At 38.1% G+C, this 22,140-nt stretch overlaps 1 protein-coding gene across 1 annotated transcript; it reads right to left on the reverse strand.

Annotated features, from left to right (window-relative positions):
* Positions 1–2,952: 2,952 nt before the first annotated feature.
* rps6ka2 (ribosomal protein S6 kinase, polypeptide 2) lies at positions 2,953–21,683 on the reverse strand. Its single transcript, XM_008405865.2, has 22 exons — positions 21,055–21,683; positions 16,810–16,926; positions 15,748–15,829; positions 14,474–14,554; positions 13,707–13,786; positions 13,216–13,322; positions 13,095–13,132; positions 12,852–12,994; positions 11,283–11,353; positions 10,916–11,004; positions 10,734–10,798; positions 8,324–8,426; positions 8,011–8,153; positions 7,757–7,879; positions 7,294–7,383; positions 6,995–7,153; positions 6,453–6,614; positions 6,275–6,351; positions 5,779–5,896; positions 5,603–5,659; positions 5,288–5,368; positions 2,953–4,850 (listed from the first exon to the last, which is right to left on the reverse strand). Exons 1-22 carry the CDS (start codon positions 21,295–21,297, stop codon positions 4,701–4,703), a joined length of 2,379 nt encoding a protein of 792 aa, XP_008404087.1. The 5' UTR covers positions 21,298–21,683; the 3' UTR covers positions 2,953–4,700.
* Between the last annotated feature and the right edge of the window lie 457 nt (positions 21,684–22,140).

The raw sequence follows: 22,140 nt of genomic DNA on the forward strand, positions 1-22,140 counted from the left end.
ATTTTGTAGACGGTGCATTTTACTAACAGAAACAGATGCCTTTTGTCTGAGGGCAGTATACCTTCATAGAGCAACATATGTTTCCATAAGTAAAGGCAGTTAAGTTAGTCATTCATTTAACAAAATCATTTCCAGCTAATTTTCTTGAGCTGTTCGCCAATCATCAACATGCTCTGATTACACACTATCTGTGTTGTGAAATAATGTTCATAAGCGCTCCAATACAGTATGTTCCTACTATGGTTATGGGAAAAAATGAACCCCTTGTGGTACGTTTATCCTTTAGGTTGTGCTAGGCTGTGTAAATTCAATGGAGCTGGAGAAACCAGATTTATCCTCAAGACATTAAGGAAACTCATGCTGTGCAAATTGTGGGAGGAATGTTGCAATGACAACGTGAAGTGTGATGAATAAACGCTTAACAGAACAGCGTTAAAGTCCTTTACCTTTGGACTAACAGTGAATATAAACCTCAATTAGTGGTTAGTCTACTCACAGATCAGCCAAAGACTGGCTTGTGAAAAGGACACAACCCCCAATCAGCTGTGGCTGAGATCCCAATTGCAGAGAACTTGATGAGTGAGAAGTTAGAAGACGTCATCCGCTCAGAGGTCGATGAACTGCAGCCTGCCTTTCGCCCAAGAAACTTTCAAGTCCCTCTGCAAAAGATCTGATCTGACTGGGGTGTGTGCAAGACATTCCAACAAACATTTTTGTAAAGTAAACTTTATCGGTATTTTTTTTCCTCCCATTGTAATATCAAATTCTTGATATAAAACTTCCGAAATGAGAGCAGATTTTAAGTCCATTTACTTGGACATGAATAGTCAGCAGTATAACAGAACTCATTATACACAAATGTGGAATTTCTTTGTGTTTGGGTGAAACATAATCCAAATATCAGGGGGGAAAAAAGCTACAATTAGAGCTCAGAAATTTCTCCTGAATTAGTTTTGAAGGAAGTTCAGTTGGCCATTGTTATTACAAATAACGATGTTATTGGATACCTAGAAATTAAAAAGCCGAACGCTGAAGATGAAACAGCTGTCGCCATAACTGCAATGAGAATACTTACAAACGTGGAAAGCCTCATTTAAATTTAAGATTTCACCCCCATATATTTTTCAAAGTTCTCCCTTTTTGTGAGCTCCGATATAAACTCTGACAAAGATGTAATTGTCAGGTTGAGTTATTGCTTCTCAAAGCTCTTATTTCTCCTCTTTTTCGCCTTTCATCTCTCCCCTCCCGACACCTTCTCTTTGCTCTTTCTGTTGTTTGGTCTCCTCTTGTCACTCCACTGCAATCATCCTCGCAGGGGGGCTTGTCATCTGTATCTACTCATATCCTACAATCCCTTCTGCGCTGAGCACTACTGCACTTAAATGTCAGGGCTGATGAGACTGCCACACCCACCTGACACATCAGCTCAGCGCCTGCTAAAAGCTTTTATGGAGTGAGGGCCTGGTGGTTGATATAAATTAAAGAGTTTCATCTTGTTCTTCTTTTTTCTTTTAGTGGGTGAGGGTTAGAGGTGTGGGGTGTATGGCTTGAAAACAGACAACTTCTTCTCAGGGGAGGGTCGATAGAGATGGAGAGTGAGGCAAACTGAGAGCATTCGCTGTGACTGGTTGCCATCTAGTGGCTCTAATACAAATCAAAGCTGGGAAGAGACATTTGACAGACTAAGATATTCATTTACTGAATATTGAACAGGCGATATCAACTTCCTTTACGCTTAATTATTAGTACAAGCCCACTTTGGAAACTAGAAAGTCTAAGTCTGCATCTGTAGTTTTTCTTGTTAATATTGTCTCTTTTTTTAAAACCTTGGATGAGTAGAGCTGCACTCCACCAGATGAAATGTCTCTATAGGCCGTGTTACAAGAAGGGGAATAATCCACAGGCAAAAAAATGAACTGAAGATTGGATTTATGAACACTTCCTCATTCCCGAATTAATTTCCTATAAGAAGACCTACTCTTTTGTTTTTCTTTCTCATATGAAGTACTCCTGATCCTGTGATCCTGTCCTTTTTTTTTTTTTTTTGCTCTGCCTCTTTACGTGATGCAGCCACAGAGTTAATCTTGTTGCGATTAACTCTGTGTTCTCTGTTATTCTTATTCAGACCACTACTTCTGTATTTTCCTCCCATCTAAGTCATGTTCCCTCCAACTAAGTTTGGTTCTGAGATTACTTCCTGTAATTAGAGATTGGTCTGTTTGTATCGTCGCCTCATGCTTGCCAAGAATAATGGATTCCTTGCATTTTGTCAGGCTTTCTTAAGCAGATCCATTTTGACTGACACTTAATGATCGACTGAATGAACTGAACTGAATGTACTATATCACAATTTATTTTGACTTTAAGCCTATGTTTAACTGGATCTAATGGTGACTACATGCTGCGAGGGCAGGTGTCCTTCAACTTTTAAATTCGTCCCCAGTCCGACACTGAATCAAATGGGTGAATCGCCTCAAGTGTGTTGAAGCAGGGACATCTAAAATGTGCAGGCATTCAGGACCCTTGACGCAGTGCGTTATATTTTACAAGCAGTGGGAACGATTACTGCATTTCTGTCTGTTTTAAATCAGACAGAAATGACGGATGCATTGTAGTTTTAGTTGTGAAACTGAGATCTTTATACTCAAGGTTATACCACGAGAACCCTAAGCAATCCATTCCTTGTGCTTAAATGGATTACAATTATTGTGTACTTGTTTTTATTTTTATTTTTGGTTGACATATTGTATTCACATTTTAATGGTGATATAACCCTGTAAAACATAGCTATAACTGATCTCTCAGTTTCACTGCAACAAGCTTGAATGCATCTTCTAAGCTTTTTACCTTCAGATAAAATTGAACTAAGCCTGTTTTTTTTTTTTTCTGTGCAGCACTAAGAAATGAAACAGTGGACTGTCTATGTAAATGAACAGACTTTTCATTTAACTATTTACATTGTTATTCGTATAGTTTATTTGGAAAAACTTTGGCCTTTTTAGCCAGTCATCTCAATGTCTGACCAAGTGTAGACAGTCAGTGCAGTCTATAGCAACGGATGAACAACATCTCATTATATTTACAGTTTCCTTAGAAATGCAAACACAAAATTTACAGTCCTTCTGGCTGCATGTCGTAGTACAGCTTGGCATACATACACCCACTTTAACCTCTTCGGTATTGAATTTGCATGACAGTATGTACAACCGGATTAGCAAACAATATGTACAGCTTCACCTCCAACATGGGGCATATTGCACAAAATCTAAAGCAGCTATTGTACAACCTAAAGTATTGCATCGGTCCCACCTAAATTTGTTACAGACATGTAAAGCAATAGCTTATGCATTTGAGAACATACAGTAGGATTAACACAATGTGCTACCATTGATTTTATTTACCATATTTGCTTTTCTAGGTTTTAGCGTCTAATAATGTTTGTGAAAAATTATAGTTTTCATTTCCGCTGGCAAAAAGTGCCACTAACGTCTGCATTTTATAAGCCGTTTTATGGTCTCGCCTTATGTCTTCTGCTCCTCGTCTTAACAGATGCAACCAGGACTGCAGCAATAAACAGAATAAACAAAACATTTAGGACAAGTGTTCTCAAATATTACGGCTCTGACAGTGTAATGAAAAAACAAGCCTATTGCTAGCCTTGGCAGAGGTCAAACAGGACAATGTATTCTCATAATCAGTGTTAATTGAACAATGTGTTGTTTTTAACCGAAGTGTTTGCAGACAGAAATGGGTTTACAGTGTGGCACAGTAACTTTGACCCACTCATTCTTATACCTACTCTCTGCTGGCTCAATAAAATAGATCTGGGATACATTTAACGGCAAAACATCTCAAAGAGTCAAATGCCAAAATTATGGAGACATCAATATATATACGTATATATGCACTAACACAACTATGAAGCATACATTATGAAAATAAAAGTCAGTGCCATAGTTACCTCAGAACTACTTCTCTAAGGATATTCACAAGTCGTTTTTTTTTTGTTTTTTTTTACATTTTCATGCAAAACTCCCAAAAGAATGGAAGAAAAGTATTGCTATAATGAGTGCCACATTGAGTCAAAATATAAGCTAAAAAAAAAAATCTTGAAAGAATTGTCTACTCTGTGTTTTTTGTGGCACCAAAAAGTGATTTTCATTTTTATTTCCCAGTCTATTCTTCTTATTTGAAGTTACGTGTAACCCAAGGCAGTTCCAGTTAAGCTGGGTGTATTGCACAGTGTTTATTGCACAAAAGTATTCCCTCCTTGACAACCTCTCCTTTAGGTTTGCTCGGACTCAAATGAGTACATGTATATTGTAATTGAATGGGGGGCTTACTCCATGAAAGGGGCTGTTTTTCTGAATTATGTATGAAATGGCTACAAGACAGGTCAGAAAGATCCAAAGGATCTATGAAGGCATCTGCATGTTAAAATTTAATTCTCCACTAAAGCCACTTTATTGCGATCATAGAGAAAAGTTCTGTATGAAGACATGCATAATAAGTGTTATGTCACAGTGTAAAATTAGCTCATTTTGATACAGTTTGGAAATTGCACTGAGAACCAAGTTAATCTTGATGCCACTTTAGTGTTAATTAGGCATCATTTTGTGCTTGTCAGAAAGTGAGTGAGTCTCTTTTCGATGCAGGTCTTCATTAAGTTCCCCTTCAGCCTTTCGTTTCCAGTATTAAAGTTATTCCTTTTCTTTAGGTTCCGAAGTGACACTTGAACTGCCCAGCTTCTTCAACCCCCTTCGCTGAGCCAGACTGGAGGACTGCACTGGTTCCAGGACTGGAGCAGGAGCGCATCGCTTCAGAGCAGAATATGTGGCAAACAGCGCCCCCTGGCGGGACATAAAGGACAATGCAATTAGATGGTCTGTCCAACAATCCAAGTAAGTGGGAAAAGTGCCATCTAGTGGATTCTGGAGTCAAATTGTTGTATGTCATGAGGTGTGTGATGATAATATAATAAAGGACACACACACACACGCACACACGCACATACACACACACACGCACACACGCACATACAACAATAATTGTAGTATTATAGTATTTCCTTCTCAAAATCAATTTTCTTTAATTGCCAGCTAACAGCTAACAAACAAAAAGCTCAGACTGGCTTATCAGTTCAGCATCTTTTTGATCTAATAACACTTACATTTTACTAAATATTAGTCTTTTCTAGTCACACATGCAGGAGAATTAAATGTTGGTGGTTAGCTTATAATGAGGCAGTTACATATAGATACAGAATGACATGCAGAAAGGGTCTGACCTTGACAGTGAGAGCATCCTGCCTGGCGAGAGGTCTGTCAGAAAGCTGCTCTTTCTCTACAATCCACGGGTGCCGAAGAACCTAAAGAGCATCGCAGTAAAACCCATAATCCACATTCGATCCTTATTTAATAACAATTAGAATGACAACATTGAGAAAGAACATCATAAACCACTGGCAACGCGCAGTAAGTGCAGCATACTGCTCTGATTGCAAGTAAAATAAACTTATTAAAATTGTAGTAAATAAATAAAAGTATTATGCATTTTTTTAACAGTTCATTGTTGGTGAGTTTATTTTAACAAAGCATCCTACCTGTGGGGCAGTAAGACGTTGGTGAGGATCCACATGGAGCATCTTTATCACAATGTCCTGTTAAACATGAACAGATAACACACAGGTTATATTAGAACAGCTTGACAGCATCAGTATCTTAACAAAAGAAAGACTTCTTTTTTTTAAATACATGTCAGAGAACATTAAGATGTAACCTTGGCAGCTTCAGACACCAAGTCCCAGTTCCCTCCTGTGATGACAACTTTCCCACTTCCAATCTGAGCCAGGATCTCCTCTGCGGTGTCATTAGGGCTGCTGGCAAATGGGCTGAAACTGAACAAGATTGAGGATTCCATAGTTACTCAATAATGTGGTAAATCAGTAAAAAAAAAAAAGCAGTAAACTATTTATAGCACTTTGGAAAATATGTAAATATATATATACAGTTTGTAGAAGCTATAAAGCTCTAACAGAGAACATCGAAGGTCAACAGGAAAAGGGATGAAATGAGAATCGTCCTCAGGTTGACCTTCTCTCTTATTGTCTGTACTGCTTTTGTTCCAGGGGATGTTATTTATAGGACTGCAGCAGAGGGATTATGGGCAAGGAATCATGACATTGCACAAGCTTAATGCTGCGCTGACAATAGACCAATAAATTGTATTTTTAAACGCTGACAGCAGTTTTCTTGTTTTTAAACTTTACACTAACCCAGCTATCATTGTGTACAGGAGGATCCCCAGGCTCCAGATGTCACAGGCTGCATCGTAACCCTGTTTCCTTAAAACCTAAACACACAAAATACACATTAAGCACTTTTGTTTTCTCGTGTGTTTGAATGTCTGGGAAATGGCAGACGTTTTACAGCGCCGATCAGTAGCAGCGGTACCTCAGGAGCCATGAACGTGGCTGTGTAGCATGGAGTCATCAGTAAGCCATTTTCAGCACGGAGCTGTTTGGCAAAACCAAAGTCGCATATCCTGATGGATTCTGGGAGTCCAGCCTCATCGGCATAGCGAATGTTGCTGGGCTTCAGGTCTCGGTGAACAACCTGGAACAAAGCTGATCATCAACAAGCCTGCGTGCTCTTTTGGTGTGCTTGGAGATACTAATATTTCTGATGATGCAATAACTTTATGGTATAAGCACAGCACTTTCCACAATTATCAGCAAGCCTGATGAATTGAGACGAGAGACATTTTTATACCCCAGGGAAAAAGAAAGTAAAAAATTTGAAATTAAAAGTCTGATACTACAATTGAATGAAAAAAAAAAGGTGGATTTTATAAATGTTTTAGAGTGTGATTTTGCTAACACAGTGAAAGAGCTTTTTTTGTGAAAATCTTCACCAGTCATGCCAATAACTGTGGGAGGTACTGTAATTTGCACAGTAATAATTTTGATAATTGTTTCACAACAGGCCATCTTTACCCCCTGGGAGTGTAGATACTCTACAGTCTTGGTCAGTGTGCAGATAATGTCTGATGCATCCCTCTCTGTGAAATCTGGCAGCCTCAGAACTTTGTCCAGGAGCTCATTTCCTCGCATTACGTCAAGAACCAAGAAAACACATTGGCCATCGTCAAAGACCTACATGTGGGGGGGAGAGGACATTCGTATTTAAGATGAAAACAACAAAAAAACAGGTCAGATTAATATTCAGAAAATTTAAAGAATCTGCAGCTCAGCTTGTCGTTTTATCTTTTCAGCATGTTTTTGTTTTTACTTACATCTCTCAGGGTAATTATATTTGGATGCTGTCCATATCGTAAAAGGATTTCAATCTCCTCTGATGGATCTTTTTTGGCTCTGTCAATAATCTGATTTAATAAACAGAAACACAGAGTTTGTTATAAACTGCACAAACATACAACTATTTAATATAATGGGGATATATTTTATTTGGTACTTTTAAAAATGCATCAAACGGATGGAATGGAAATGCCAGAGATTTTGTAAGTGGTTTCAACATTTTCATGACATGTTTCATCGATGAACCGAGGACTGAATAAAAGACACTTTTCTAAAAGTAATGTTTTCATAAATTACATTGCGGCAAGCAGTTGTGTGTTTTTTTTTTTTAGAACATGAAAACAGGACATTTTGAGCTAGTTTTCCTGTTTTTAGCCAAAACAAACTATCCTCCGCATTCCTAAAGCCCAGTGAAAAGTTCACATGAACAATTTCTCCTACCTTCACTGAATACTCCACAGCAGTAATTCTGTGCAGGCATCTTTTGCGGAGAAAGGGTCCTGACTGTTCGACTTCTTCCTTCAGTTCATACGTATCTTTGAAAGCCACGTCGCTGCGGATGTGCTGTTGGAGATCATCATGTCATTTATTATTATTCATTTTAAGTAAAAAATATCAGACAACCTGTCCGTTACCATCACATATAATCATATATGTAAAATTAAGTATAAACCGCTTTGCTACACGTTGCATACTTGCGCTATGGGGTTAATGTTCACTTCTTGCCGGGAAGGAACGACAGGAGCAACAGTGGCCTCTTGAGTTTGATTAGTGGCCACAAAGCTGAAACCACGAAACAGCTGATGTGTGTTTGCACTTGGAGGAATCCCTGGAGAATCTGGAGATAGGACAAAACACAGTGATTCCCAAGCTGTGCTAAATCTATCTGTATGTCTATTTTATCGTTGTATATATGCGTGTGACAAGAGCTGAATCAAAATGAAAGTGGAATTGTTTTGTTTTGAGTATGTTGCCGCCTCTGCGTGTTCATGCGTGGGTCTGAGTTACCTGTCGGTGTTCTGGAGGTGAACTCGGGATCAAAATGGAAAGTGTCTTCAGGTCTTCCGACAGTCGGTTTGAATGGAGGCCTCATCTCTTTCCTGTACAGCTTCTATAGAGCCAGACAACAGCAATGTTACGTCAGCTTTACTAAAGAAAGAAACATAACGATGTGACGTACTATGACTGCAGCTCATTACTGTAAGCAGATGGAGCTGTTTTGGAAGAAAATAAATTATATTCCACCTTTATGCTAAGTTGTTCATAACTGTCTCACAGTGTCCTGCACACTGAAGTATTTACATCCCTTCAACTTCTTTGTAAACCGTCCTTTTCTTTGATTTCCCTAAATAAAATCCAGGGGAACAAACTGCTTTCAAATGTCAATTTGTTAACAGACTGTGTTTAATTTAATCTTTATGAATTCAACGGCTCTACACAGGCCTCAGACATTTCTTGGGTTACATTACAAACAGCATTATGATGACTAAAGAGAAGAGACAGGTTATAAAACAATGTCCAAAGCTTAGAACCTTCCACAGAGTAATACTGAATCCTCCATCTGAAAATGAAAAGAGGTACAGCTGCACACCAACCAAGACGAGCTCATCCACCTAAGCTCAGCCTGGGCAAAGATAACATTAATCCAATGTGTCTTTGGTAACTCCACACAGTTACCAAAGAGAGAGGGGAAACATAGTGGTGGGTTTCCCTCATGGGCTGGTTTTCTTTCAACAGGGTCTGAGTTGATGTAAAGATAATGGGGTAAACCACAGAACAATCGTCAAGAAGAACATGAACTAACTTAACAGAAACACAGTGATGTTGAAATGTAATTGGAGCATTATACATTAAAGTAATCTACAAAACTCTAAATATCTAATACTACAAAAAGAGAGCCCACATTTATTATCCTGCCTGTTGAAAACTGAACACTGTTATTACGGATTATGGCCTTTAGGTGTCACTAGTACAACATCTGTTGAGTCTACATGTCTGGGCTCATTGGGGTAAAAATAGATACCTGACACATCCCACTAATACTACAAAGCTGTATTAAGGTGGGGATGCAGCTCACTGCATTTCATATTCTTCAGGCTACAGGCTGTATCTGCTTTATAGAGTTATGGAAGTAAGTCTAAAAAAAAATGAAAATTTTAAGACAGATTTAATAATCACAAACAATAACAGGTACACCACTCTCTCTGATAGTGATGATTTATTTGAATGGTGTGGAGAAAAAAATAAAAGTCTCATATTTTGGCCAAAACTGTCTGAAAACAGGGGGGAAATGTGGCTGAAAGGTAGTGAGGGTAATGACCAGAAAGGAATAACAAGAAGAGAGATTAGTAAATGCTGGAAGCAGAATATTGTGGATTGTGTAGAAAATGCAGCATCACAATTGCCAAAGCTAGATGGATAAGAACTCATGTCTGTAATGGTGGATTTCCATTGCACAAGTTAGTTAAATGATTTTAATGTAGTAGGACAAAAACAAGACAGATTTATTTTGCTAAGGTAAGAAAACGGCTTTCATTATAAATCGGAGGATATTTAGACACAATTTACTGCTTGTTGAGACAATAACTCAACAAGCAGTAGTTATCCAATTTTAAAAATAGATCCATTAACATATATCCATGACAATGTTTGGCTCTTCTTTATTTTTATTTAATTTTTTTTTTTTTATTGCAACATAATGTGTTGCTATTTTTACAATTTGACCTACTTGACGTTAAAAGTTAGGTTCAGATTAAGTTATTTCTTGATTCAATTATAAATCAGGACTGGTTGTGGATAGTGAAATTTACAAATAAACTGTAGTTAATCACAGTTAATTCCTGATTTAACAAGGGGTGATTAGTTGCTATATTAATTTGTGATATTAGAATTTACTTTATGATTTAAAATCTGTAAGAGGACTGGTACTGATTCACAGCACAGTACCTGTGCGGTTAAAAAGTGCTTTGCATTTCTTATATGCAAAATTGTAAAGCTACTCGGTGAGTTTCAGCTCTGATGTTACTCCCTAGTAGATGCAAGATAGTCCAAAGACAATCTTATCCGTGCCGCATCTCTGGTTTTGATGCAGCATGGTTAATTAGACTACTTGAAGAGAATCTCGGTCAGAGCAAGGAGAGAACGATCCTTTTCAAGCAGTGCAGATCAAAGCAAAGGATGTCAACGCCTCATGTTGACAGCACAGGTAATTTTCAAGACAAGATCATATGGACACGAGCAAACTCTCTGAGCGCAAGGCTTTGTAGTACGAGTCACAAAAAAGTCGCTGGTAGAGAGTTCTCACTTACTAATTTTTACTTCATTTTGACTACGTTCACACCATTTGAACATAACAGAACATCTTTGTTGTTGGCATGTATTGTATCGCATAAAAATGTGGTAAATCTAATTTACTTACATTCCAGTCAATCGATGCAAAGAAGCGGTGTCTTTTAATTTCTTCCACTCCGTCTGGTCCGGCTCCTGTCAGCCACACAAACAGATATTTAATCTTTTAAATAGGTTGAAACACAATCAAAACTAATGCATCACGTTAGTGTTAACAGATCAATTATGCACAAAGCTTTTGAACAGCCAGACCTAGACGATTGGCAGGATTCCTCTTGAAGAGTGCTCTCAATAAACTCTGCACTTCAGGGCTGAGGAACTGTGGCATTCCAAGCTTTGCCCTGAAGAGACAAGACACAAATGTAAACGGTTAGCATATTAACAAGCAGAATCAATACAGCAACATACAGATGACAGAGAAAATGCTAAGCATTAAATATAAGAACAGGGCCTAACATCCAGTTACAGGACCCAGTGAGGAAGAAACCAACTAAATGTCAATAAACACTGAATTGTTTTAGAATAGAATGAATTTTGCCCAAGGTTAATTGGAAATTATTCAATAAAAAGGTTTAAGCAAGTTTAAGAGACAGAAGATGTGAAAAGATTTTGTTCTTACTTTAAAATTAGCGCCATTGTTTCCTTCCGATCTTTTCCTTGGAACGGCAAAGATCCAGTCAACATTTCAAACTGGAAAACAGAACAAAAACTGTCAGAACATGTAACTCATCTAATAAAAACGAAGACTGCATGCGGCTTTCTGGGGGTTCATTGTAAGTGTGGTTGCTATTGTTAAATGTTAAACTGAATTTGACATTTATTAAACCTTGAAAATGACCCACTGTTACTGTATGAAATCAAGATCCACAGAACCAGCTCCACAAAATGTTTTACTACGGATTTCCTGGAAGAATGTTTAACGAAAAGAACCACTAGATAAATAAGATCATAATATTTTTTTTAATATGTCCTCTTGGGTTCATCAAGCAAAGACATTCCAGAGACACTTTCACAAGAACCTGAAATAGTTGGAAAACAACAACAATTCTTTGTCTGAGGCTGTTGTTCTTCTCTGGAAAAGAATAGACTGTCAACTCCAGGTTAGAAGCAAACTTCTGTCTCAAAATGGAAGAGACCTCAAAGTATTTTTCAGATTCATGAGGGCATACGAGTGGGAGATTGACAGGGGGGTTTGGGGCGTAGAAACGTTTCGACTCTGTGTTGTGAAGAGAGAGTTCAGCCAAAAGGCAAGTCTGTCAATTTCTCTGTTGAGCTACAGTTCACAGCCCTTAATTATGGTCGCAAGTTATCCGTCGCTAACCAAACAGTCTGCAAACACTTTAACCCAAATTAAACACATGAGTGATGGATGATATGTCTGAAAACACTTCTTTGTTCTGCGTGAAAATGGTTAAGTAGGCAGCTGGGGAGGATGGACGAAAGGATGGACGGATGGATAGACGGGCTCGTTTTTAACTGAGGATGTCTGTGAAAACCAGCTTTTGAGTGCTGCTTTGTCCAGATCATTCTCACACACAATTATGTTTTAATCTAAACTATTCAATTTTAGTTCTGGCTGCATGTTAGGTGTCATTTTCCCACTCCAAGTTGAACCTCGTCTGTCACCTTGTGTCTTGCTTGGTCTGCTCCTTGGGCTTCAAGATTCTGTTTGGCAATGTTCTTTAATAAAACATCACAAAACAACTATTTATTTTAAAAGTGACTTACACACTGGTTGACTAGATTTAACAGTTACTCAAAACAAAAGTCACTTTTGCATAACATTCCACCTATAAGGCAATTGGTTGAGGGGGGGGTCACAAATACAATGCATGTTTAAAATGCATTTTACTGAATTTTAATTGTGAAAACCTTTGTGTTGGTCTATCAAATAAAAATCCTAATAAAGTAAAGATTTGTGTTTATAATGTCCCCAAAACACGATGAAAAGTGTGAATCCTTTTGCAACACTTTTGGAACCGAGCACTTTCACTGTAGCAGGAAACTGAAATGAGGAAGTCAGACCAGTTCTACATTACTACTGACGAAAGTCTGTCCTACTGTATGCAAGTTGTTTGAAGTCTATTATCATTCCACACAAGCAACAAATGTACTTCAATCTGAGGTAGTGAAACCAAACATATACTCTCGCTACTCATATTCGTATGTTGAAATGAATAATTCTCACCATCAGGACTCCAAAGGACCACCAGTCAGCACTTTGTGTGTGTCCTCTCCTGTTTACCACCTCAGGAGCCATGTACTCAATGGTCCCACAGAAAGAGTATGCTCGTTTATCATGGTCAATGGCTTCCTTACTCAGTCCAAAGTCTGAGCGGAAACATAGACAAATATAAGACAAATATGGAAAGAAAAGAAAGAAAAAAACATTCAAAGATTAAAGATTGTTTGCAGCTGTATATATTCTGACCTGTGATCTTTATGTGTCCCTCCTCATCCAGGAGAATACTGATGAAAAAGACAAACAACACTAAGATTTAGTTAAATAAACATCCATCTGAAATTAAGCTTTTATAGTGCATGTTACGTACTTTTCAGGCTTAAGGTCTCTGTAGATTATCCCCAGACTGTGTAGGTGGTCCAGGGCCAGGGCCAACTCAGCAAGGTAAAACTTCACATCCTCCTCTGTAAACATTACCTGTAAGCAAATAAAGAATATATAGTAACAGTTCATTGGGGTAGAAGTAAAAAATAAATAAATTAGACGTGTTAAATAATGACCTAAAGTGGCAAGAAAAGTGAATTGCTCCAGTGCCATTAGGTTGACTTTGTAACATTTTAATACACTTATTTGTTCTTTTATCACACTCCGATAATTGCTCCTGGTTTTAGGTTATAAAAGCCGCATATTTAACCCAAAATGGTTTATAACTGCAGCAAGAAAAGTGACAAGTTTTTGACCTCAAAAACTGAAGGTGTTATCTGAAAACACTCCCAAAATTAAACCTAAGTAATTTCAAATAGATGTTATGTTTATTGGTAATTTTTTTTTTCCATTTCAGGAAACTGATTGCAAACCCACCTCCTTGGATAGGCGAGTGAAAAGATCTCCGCCTCTAAGGAAGTCCAGGATCAAATAGAGCTTTCCTTCTGTCTGAAAGGCTAAACACAAACACAGATGTACAAGTTTTACAACACACATTGAGCTTGTGTTATTGTAAATTTATTACACTCTCTTTCATTTTGAGGATGTGGTCTTAAGAAATGATTGTAGTGTATAGTTCTCTGAATGTTGTACTGTGCTAAATGGATAAAAGACAACTTTGTTTTCTCATGAAGAGAATGAATATGAATCAGAATATTTTCTGAATTATTTTACTTTTAGCATCCCTGATGACTCAAATTATCCACTGAGATCTCACAGTGGATAGAGTTTGAAAACATATGTGAGTCAGATGGAATAATCTCAGGTTTCCTGACAAATATTGTGTGCATGTACTATACAATACATTGATATTCTTCTCAGTACACTGACATTTTGGTATTAAGATAGAATTCTACTTAATTTTGAGGATTAGGTAGATTAGTAGAAATACATATCTATCTATACATCATATGATTTACTGTTTTTAAATTGAGTCGCTAAATTAGCAAAGTGTTTTGATTATTCTGACTTATTGAGATGCCACTGTATGTCCCTCCTAAATGAAAATGTGTATTAAGTATTTGCCCCTGTGCAAAACTATGATAAACACATTTTCTTCCCACTATGCATACTATTTAGGTTTTAAATTATTTCTCTAGCAAATGCATAAAAGTAAAGCTGCAGAAGTACAATATTCAACTTACCATAGTGGAGTTTAACAATAAAAGGGTGATTAACTTCTGCCAGAATGTCTCTTTCCATCTTTGATCGGACTCGATCCCGCACTAAAAACAGCAAATAATGCCATTAATTGAATTGTAAACATCTCTAAATTCTTTAATATTACTAAATACTTAATTGATTCAATGGCATTTAATGTCACAAAAATGTTGGCTGATTTTCAAAATCATAAAAACAGAATGTTAACATGACATAATTGGGATGAAAAAATGTTGAAGTTTTAAATCAGAAAATATGGATTACTTAAAGACAGCGAAACAAAACTGAAAACTCACAATAAAGACTGAAAAATGTGTTTGTTTTCTATCAATATCATTATGCTCAAGTTGCTGAGACATTCTCCCAAAGAGATAAAAAAGCAAAAAAATCTGGGGAGGTCTTGTACATCAAATGAACGCTGAGGCACATAATTCAATTTACAGAATGCCTCTGTGATGAAAGAAAAAGTCCCCGGTGCTGAAGCAGACATTGTGCTCCAAAAGCCTAGTAAAAAGCTTCTGAATACTGAAGTAGCACAAAATACAATGACAGAGCTTCCATATTGCTACGGAGTTGCAGAACTATAATCAGAAACAACAGAAACTCATTTTACTCTTCAACATGCAGCAAATAGTTCTAAATATTTACATCCGTGTCCTGATAACTTTTTACATAGTTGACAGATTTCTGTATGTAGTTGAACATGGTACAAAAACCAAGAATCTTCCTAACTGGAAACTGTAAAGTGAACTTGCTCCTGTGCAAATTAAGAAAACCTCCATACTCCAGCATCTCTGTCGTTTGACAGGATGAGATTGTGATTCTTCCAGTTCCAGGGTGTGGGTAAAGAGGATTAAATCTTGTGCGGAAACTCTAGATTAGCACATGACATCTGAACCTGCTTCACTCTGGTTCATGTTAATCCCAGCAGATGTTAAAAAATGTTTTTCTCAGTAAGAGTACAAACTAACCTGTTTTACACCAAATCCCTTGAATGTAGGGCATGTAAATTTAGAAATCAAACAGCCATATAAATAAAATAATTTACACCAAAAACCTCTTTTAATCTTGGTATATTAGCACCTCCATAATAGAGACTCTTTGTAATGCAGTACATATAATGCCCTAGCCATGCGACAAAATAAATATGTAAGTTGTTATTTTAAATTATATGTGAATAGACAAACCAAGACCTTTAAGAGCTGATGTTTCTATACAGCTTATATGTGTGTTCACTCATTGGGTTTCAGTTTATCACCTTTTAGAGTGGCTTTTTTCAGGACCTTCATGGCGTAGAGCTGTCCTCTGTCCACTCCTCTGATCTTTCTAACCAGGAACACCTAGAAATAAGCAGCACATGTTACAAGTTACCTTGTGGTAGTCATACTGTTTCTAACAGTTCATAAAAGATGAATATAGCAATTATTTATCATAAAAATCAAAGCTGCTGCCAGAAAGTTAATTGAAATATAATCTACATTAGCCTAAAAGTTGTAGGTTACAAACCTGAAGGTCATTTGCTTCCATCGCGTTTTGCAAACAGAAATGCAAATTGCTGTCTTGGAGCCGCAACAGCTATGATTTAAACAAGGTCTGTCAAAGGACAGCAGTACACTGAGCCATGTAAGCAGGCAATCCAGGCCACACTGAGACTCGACCTCAATTGTCTGCTCACAGCTTTGTAAACAGCATCCGCCTGCCAATGACTGCCAGGGTTGAATGTTTGGCTAATGCAGACCTCTAATCAAGTGAGTCTGTGTTCTTCTATTCATTTAGATAAGCTTAGTGGTCTATGAAGCTGTTGTCAAGGGAGCTAATCTACAGATAATTGGAAATGGGAGGCTTATCATTAGCAGATGACTTGCTGGTGAATAAACAAACACGTACAAGCACACTCACACTCCAGTCAAAAGTAAGATCATAACCCCTTTTTCTCTCTGTTGCATGTGTTTTGTTTAATTAATTTTTCATGTTTTGACATGGAAAGAGAAAGAATGTTTTTTTTTAATCTAACCCACTTTGTAATCTTTTTCAAAATTAATGTTCATAGTTTCTCTAATGGTAGTTCTTTTTCAATTGTCCACTTTTTTGTCCATATGGTGGCAATTCCACTGCAGTGAGCATCACACTCCAAATATGAACATTTGACACACATTAAGCTACTTTTATTAATTACCTTCAAAATGCCTTAGACAAAGTGATTTTGTCTAATGTATCATGATCAAGGGATCATGATACATTAGGCAAAATCACTTTCTCTTCCTAGAACTTCACATTTTTCCTGTTTCCAGGCAGCAGCTACTGTATTGTGTTTTGGTACCTTTCCGTAGGATCCTTGTCCGAGGACCTTCAATAACTGGAACTGAGACGGGTCTGCTTTTTCACAGCCTTCCTTAACATGGTGGCTGATGTCAATCTCTTTAAGTACACTGTCGTCCTGAGAAAAGACATGCAGATATCATCATTTGCACTTTGCTTATTCATTCAAAAGTTGTGTTTGTACAACCTGATTGACGCTTGACAAGACAGAAAGAGGGAAAACTCTAAACTAAATGGATACAGAAAAGGCCCAAGTTATTAATTATCATTTCAATTTTTTTCATTATTCTGAGGCTTCTCGCCCTTGCTTCTGTGAAGTAGATCATTGTCATCCTGCAGAATCAAAGTCTAAATGAGCTTTAGATCAGGTACTGATGCCTGGAGATGATTCATATGCAAAGCATTCTGAACCCTCACAGGTTTGACGTTGGTCTGTGTCTAAAATGCCATGTTGGTTTTAGGTAAGATGTGACATGACACACTTCAAAAGTAACTGGGACAAGTGAGGTCTGCAGAGGTTTAGATGTTGTTCTGGGTTGTGTTGACCTTCTGCACTAATCGTCACTGCGCTCTTAGAATCATTTTGGTTGACCAGCCTCTCTTGGAAAGGCTCAGCCCTTGTTCCCCTACTTTTCCTTTTTTTTCAGCAGTCATAAGGGGTCTATTTAAATGATTTATTATATCTGCTGATCAGGTAACAAACACGCCTGGGTCTGAAATGGGAAACTGAGCTCAGCTTTCTAAAAAAAAAAATCAATTATAGTTAAATCCTTATTTAAAATTGGGACAATTACTTTTTTCACAAAGGCCCAGATGGGTTTAGATAGCCTATTTAACTTTATGAATGAATTAATAATTTTAAAACTACTTTTTATATTTACTCTGGTTATCTTTGCCCAATATTACAATTTGTTTGATGATATGAAACATTTAGGAGTGGCAATCAAGCAAAGCCAGAAGAAATCTATGAGGAGCAAATATGGTTTTCTCAGCACTTTTCTCTCCCAAATACCTAATTGTAATAAAATTTTGCCTGCCAACTAGCTTACATTGAACACAACATCAACTCTTTTCCCTGCTGGTGGTGGGCCAACTTCGAGGATGCCTTCTGTTGGCTCTTTGGGTCTCTGCCCTGCTAATCCCCAGTAGCCAAGGCTTGACTGCCAGGGGCTCGGCAACATTTTACACATCTGTTGCTGAGACAACCAATTTTCTATTGTCATCTGAGGTCGAATAATGTGCTGCAATAAACATACTGCAGTTTACTACAGGAATAATAACCATTCTCATGCTAATTACTAACAAGAGTAATGCTTAAATCTCCAATGAAGCAGAAAATAAAACTGTGAGATCAGTTTCTGCCAGGACAGCAAATTACTCTAGTGCTATCTTTGTGCTGGGTTTAGTTATGCTCTGACAGAACAAACATCATTTACTGTAATAATCTCCAGTAACCAAAACTATGCATCATGTTACATACAAATACAAAATACAAATAAATGCAATCACTTAAGAAATTATTACAAATGTCCCATGTTTTTTAATTAATTTTAAAAAACATGGGACATTTTTTTAAAATTAAGTCTTAAAACCTACTGTTTCAGTAGGTTTTAAGACTTATTTCTTCGCTACTGACTTAAAAAAATTGCATCTTTCCAGACATTTGCTGAAATTTAAGTATACTTTGCTAATGACAGATCATATTAATTTTAAGATAAAGCTATTTGTTCCAGATAGGATTATGAACTCAAGTAAGCACTCATTTAAAAACTCATTTAAAAAATGTGTTTGTTTGTTGCTTGCGTGATAATACATTACAATAAATTACTTCTGTTGTAACTCACAAGCTTGCAACAGTAAACTTGTTGCAAGTTCAATAAATCACCATAAGGACTTTGTCAGGGACGTAATAAATCTTGCATGAAATGAATTTGGTTAAACAGCTCCTTAACATGTTTTATATTCGATCGTTAAACTTAATTCACATTTTTAGCAGACCAATACAAGAGGTCAAGCCAGGTGTTTCAATGAGACACATCTGTGTCAAATTCATAAGAATATCTTCTGACAGAAAAAATAGAAAACCATATTTAACGTCTATAAGCTGCACAGTTTTTAAAAGGGAAACAGACGTGTTTCCAAAAAGAATATTCATGTAAGCGTTAGAGTGCGCGATTACCCAGGAGGCACAGCAGCTTTTAAGCCAAACATCCAGCTCTTAGTCAATTGATTTATTGAAACTGGACAAGCACAAACAGGGAATGAATTTGATTCTGGACACTAAAAATGCTTCTAGCGTTTTGTTAATGGTAGTCTTGCCCCAAAGCAATCTAGCATTGTTCTCTAGTTCTCTATAAAGAGATCTGTAATACACAGATCTCTTTATAGATCTTCACTATAAACTAAACTTCACTCTCATTTTACAATATATTAAATCTGAGACCAAACATTCATCAGAAAAATATTTACTGAGGTAGCAGTTGGTAAATCCAAATGGATTTCCTTTTGGATTCCCCTGAAATGCATAGGAAGGGTAACATGCAGCTCAAAATGTAGAATGTAGATTTAAGGCAATTTTGAGTATGACTATTTTTTTTAATTCTTTATATCTCCATTGGGATATTTGTCAGCACAAAGAAAACAGGAAGGCCGCCTAATGTTAGCTTGGTGTTCAGCTTGCTATTTATTCTCAACTAGCATTCATTAAGTTTGACATGCAGTGCTTCTGTGATACATGAAGATTTTCATCATATTAGTTTTAAGGCATGAGTCAACGGAAAAAAAATACCAGATTGAACATGAAGCCTATGCAGATTTTCCCTATACTCCAACACCATACCCTATAACAAAAAAGCAACAGGAAGCACTAATAACACCTCTGTCTCAAATAAGTTTATATAAAAGTCATTCAGCGCATGTAAACGTCTACCAGACTATGCCATAATAATTCAATAGTTTGGCTAGAAAGCAGTCAGAGAGAAGCAACTACTTTGGCACAGATTCTAAACTAGCTTCATTATTCAATTCCATTTTAATATTCAAAGATGCTGCGATTTAAACCATTTCATTGAACCTGTGTGTTTGGTGTCTCCTAGGTGATGAACCTCCTTCCACCTCAGTTATAAATATTTAGCAGTCTCTAACAAGTTTACTTGCTTTACTTGCAGCATTATAGCTTGTAGTTGCAGCAGATACTCCCACSCCTATGTTGGGAGAAAGGTGTTTCAGTAGTGATGTGTAGTGTTAGTTTTCCATCACATAGTAACAGATGACTTCTGTAAGAAAGCTGTTTAACTGTATCATGTTTAGGAGTATTCCGAATAAAGGAGGACAGTGGTGTACAATGCAAACCTCTGTGGCAATCTCAAGTGTTTTGCAGCGTTCAACAGATTTCCATTCAGGACTCTCTCCGTCTTTCCATAAACTCTGATCAAGTTCCCCTTTGCTTGCTAAAGAAAAGCATTCACACACGCATTTTGCATGGAAACTTCAAAGTTCAGTTTTGATCTCATGTAATTGAACAGTTGATCGCTAAAAAAAAACCCTCAATAAAATACTTTCAGTTTGTGACAAAATGTAAAGTTTAATGTTTGTGAATATTTGTCACTATGGAGGGCAGCTACTATCATCCAGAGAGCTAGACAGCCACTCAAACAATAATCAAATGGTCACTCGAGCTGATCTAGCAGCATTCACAACAGGAGGTCTTGGAGAATGTTTTACTGCATTTATAGCTCAGGCGTGTAGGCAGGTGAGCTGGACATCTCACACTGTGACCCTGCTGGTGTGTTTGGGTTATAAATAGAACTCCACTGCTGAGGCTGTCAACTGAATCAATCTGTCTAGATCCATGTATTGACCAACCTGCCTGCCTCTGCTTTGTGTTTCCCTGTATGACAGTGTGTCCTACACCCGGCCTCACACACCCTCTCTCTGCCAAAAACACATCTCCTGTGGGCCTCAGGCTTTGGTTCTTGGCAGACAGAGAGAAGGGCAAAAACTAGCACTGCTTTCTGGATAATTCTGCAACATTTCTCACACCAGTGAGCTGTGAGTCAGCTGTCTGTGTTTATGTTTTGGGATATTGCCTGTCCAGCTCCACACATACACACAAACACACACACACACACCCAACACACATCCCAATAGTGATGCAGCTGCTTTAACACGTGCATGCCTCTCGTGTCTGATCAGACGTATAAAAAAAAAAACAAAAAAAAAACACCCAGCTGACATCACGACTAACCTCCAGCTGACAGAACCCGGCGCTGTTCTTGTTCCGCGCTGCTTTGTTCTTCAGGTAGATGGAAAACCATCTCCGCACTGTAAATTTACGCGTGCTTGTATCCATGGCAACGATCAGACCCGCGCATCTATCCCATAATGATGAACATCTCCCCGTAGGAGGAGGGGGGCTCCCCGAGAAAGACGCGCAGTAACACACGGCTCTTCTTTCTCTATTTGTCCCGCAGTTTCCCTGTTGGCGCATCCTCAATGCAGCGGTCGCTCTGTGGCGTCTCCATCCTCTGCGCTCTCCGCTGGTGGATCTCGGCTTCGGCGGGAACCCAGCAACTGAAAGCGAGTTGTAACGGAGCTGTTAATCCACGCAGCGGATTGATGACTGCTGCTTGGTTTAGGATTGCCCTCCGTGTTTTGCAGCAGGCTCGCTGCGTAAAAGGCTGCAGGGGGTAGAGGTGACGAATAAATCCGTTCCGCTGAATCAGGAGAGGAGTGCGTGCAGCTCCCTTCTCACATCTCTACCTGTGCATGTTTGTGTTCATCTTCCGCTCTCCCCTCTCTCTCTCTCTCCCACCCTTTTTGCGAAACAAGGGATTGTCACCAGTCACATTGTGCGCCACAGGGAAGCTCACCGACCCCTCCCCATTTGTCTCCCCTCCCTTTCACCTCGTGTCTTTCCCAACAGCACACAGCAACAGCTGGTGAGGTCACATGGTGCAAACCTGCAACCTCTCCCTGGCTGCCTTTTCTCCTTTGCAGCATCCGCACTCACAGATTTAGAAAGCGCGTTTTTGTAACGAAGACGGCAACATGTCAAAATGCGAAAATACGGCGGCGTTAGAATTCAACATAAAATGCCGAGCACAGCAGCCAATAATGATGACACAAATGAGGCCAGCAGTCACAAGGGGAACAGCATGATCTGTTCTGATCACTAAGCATGTGTGCGTTTGTGTTGGAATTTGAATCTGTCACATCAGCAGCTTTTGCAGGGCTGCAGTGTTACATAACCTCAGAAAGAAGCAGTGATACATGGCAGTGAGTCCACGTTGATGGGAGCTGGCGGGGGTAAATGAGGACTGCATCTGGGGTT

Source organism: Poecilia reticulata, linkage group LG3, assembly GCF_000633615.1.
Source record: "Poecilia reticulata strain Guanapo linkage group LG3, Guppy_female_1.0+MT, whole genome shotgun sequence".
In the NCBI taxonomy this organism is placed as follows: domain Eukaryota; kingdom Metazoa; phylum Chordata; class Actinopteri; order Cyprinodontiformes; family Poeciliidae; genus Poecilia; species Poecilia reticulata.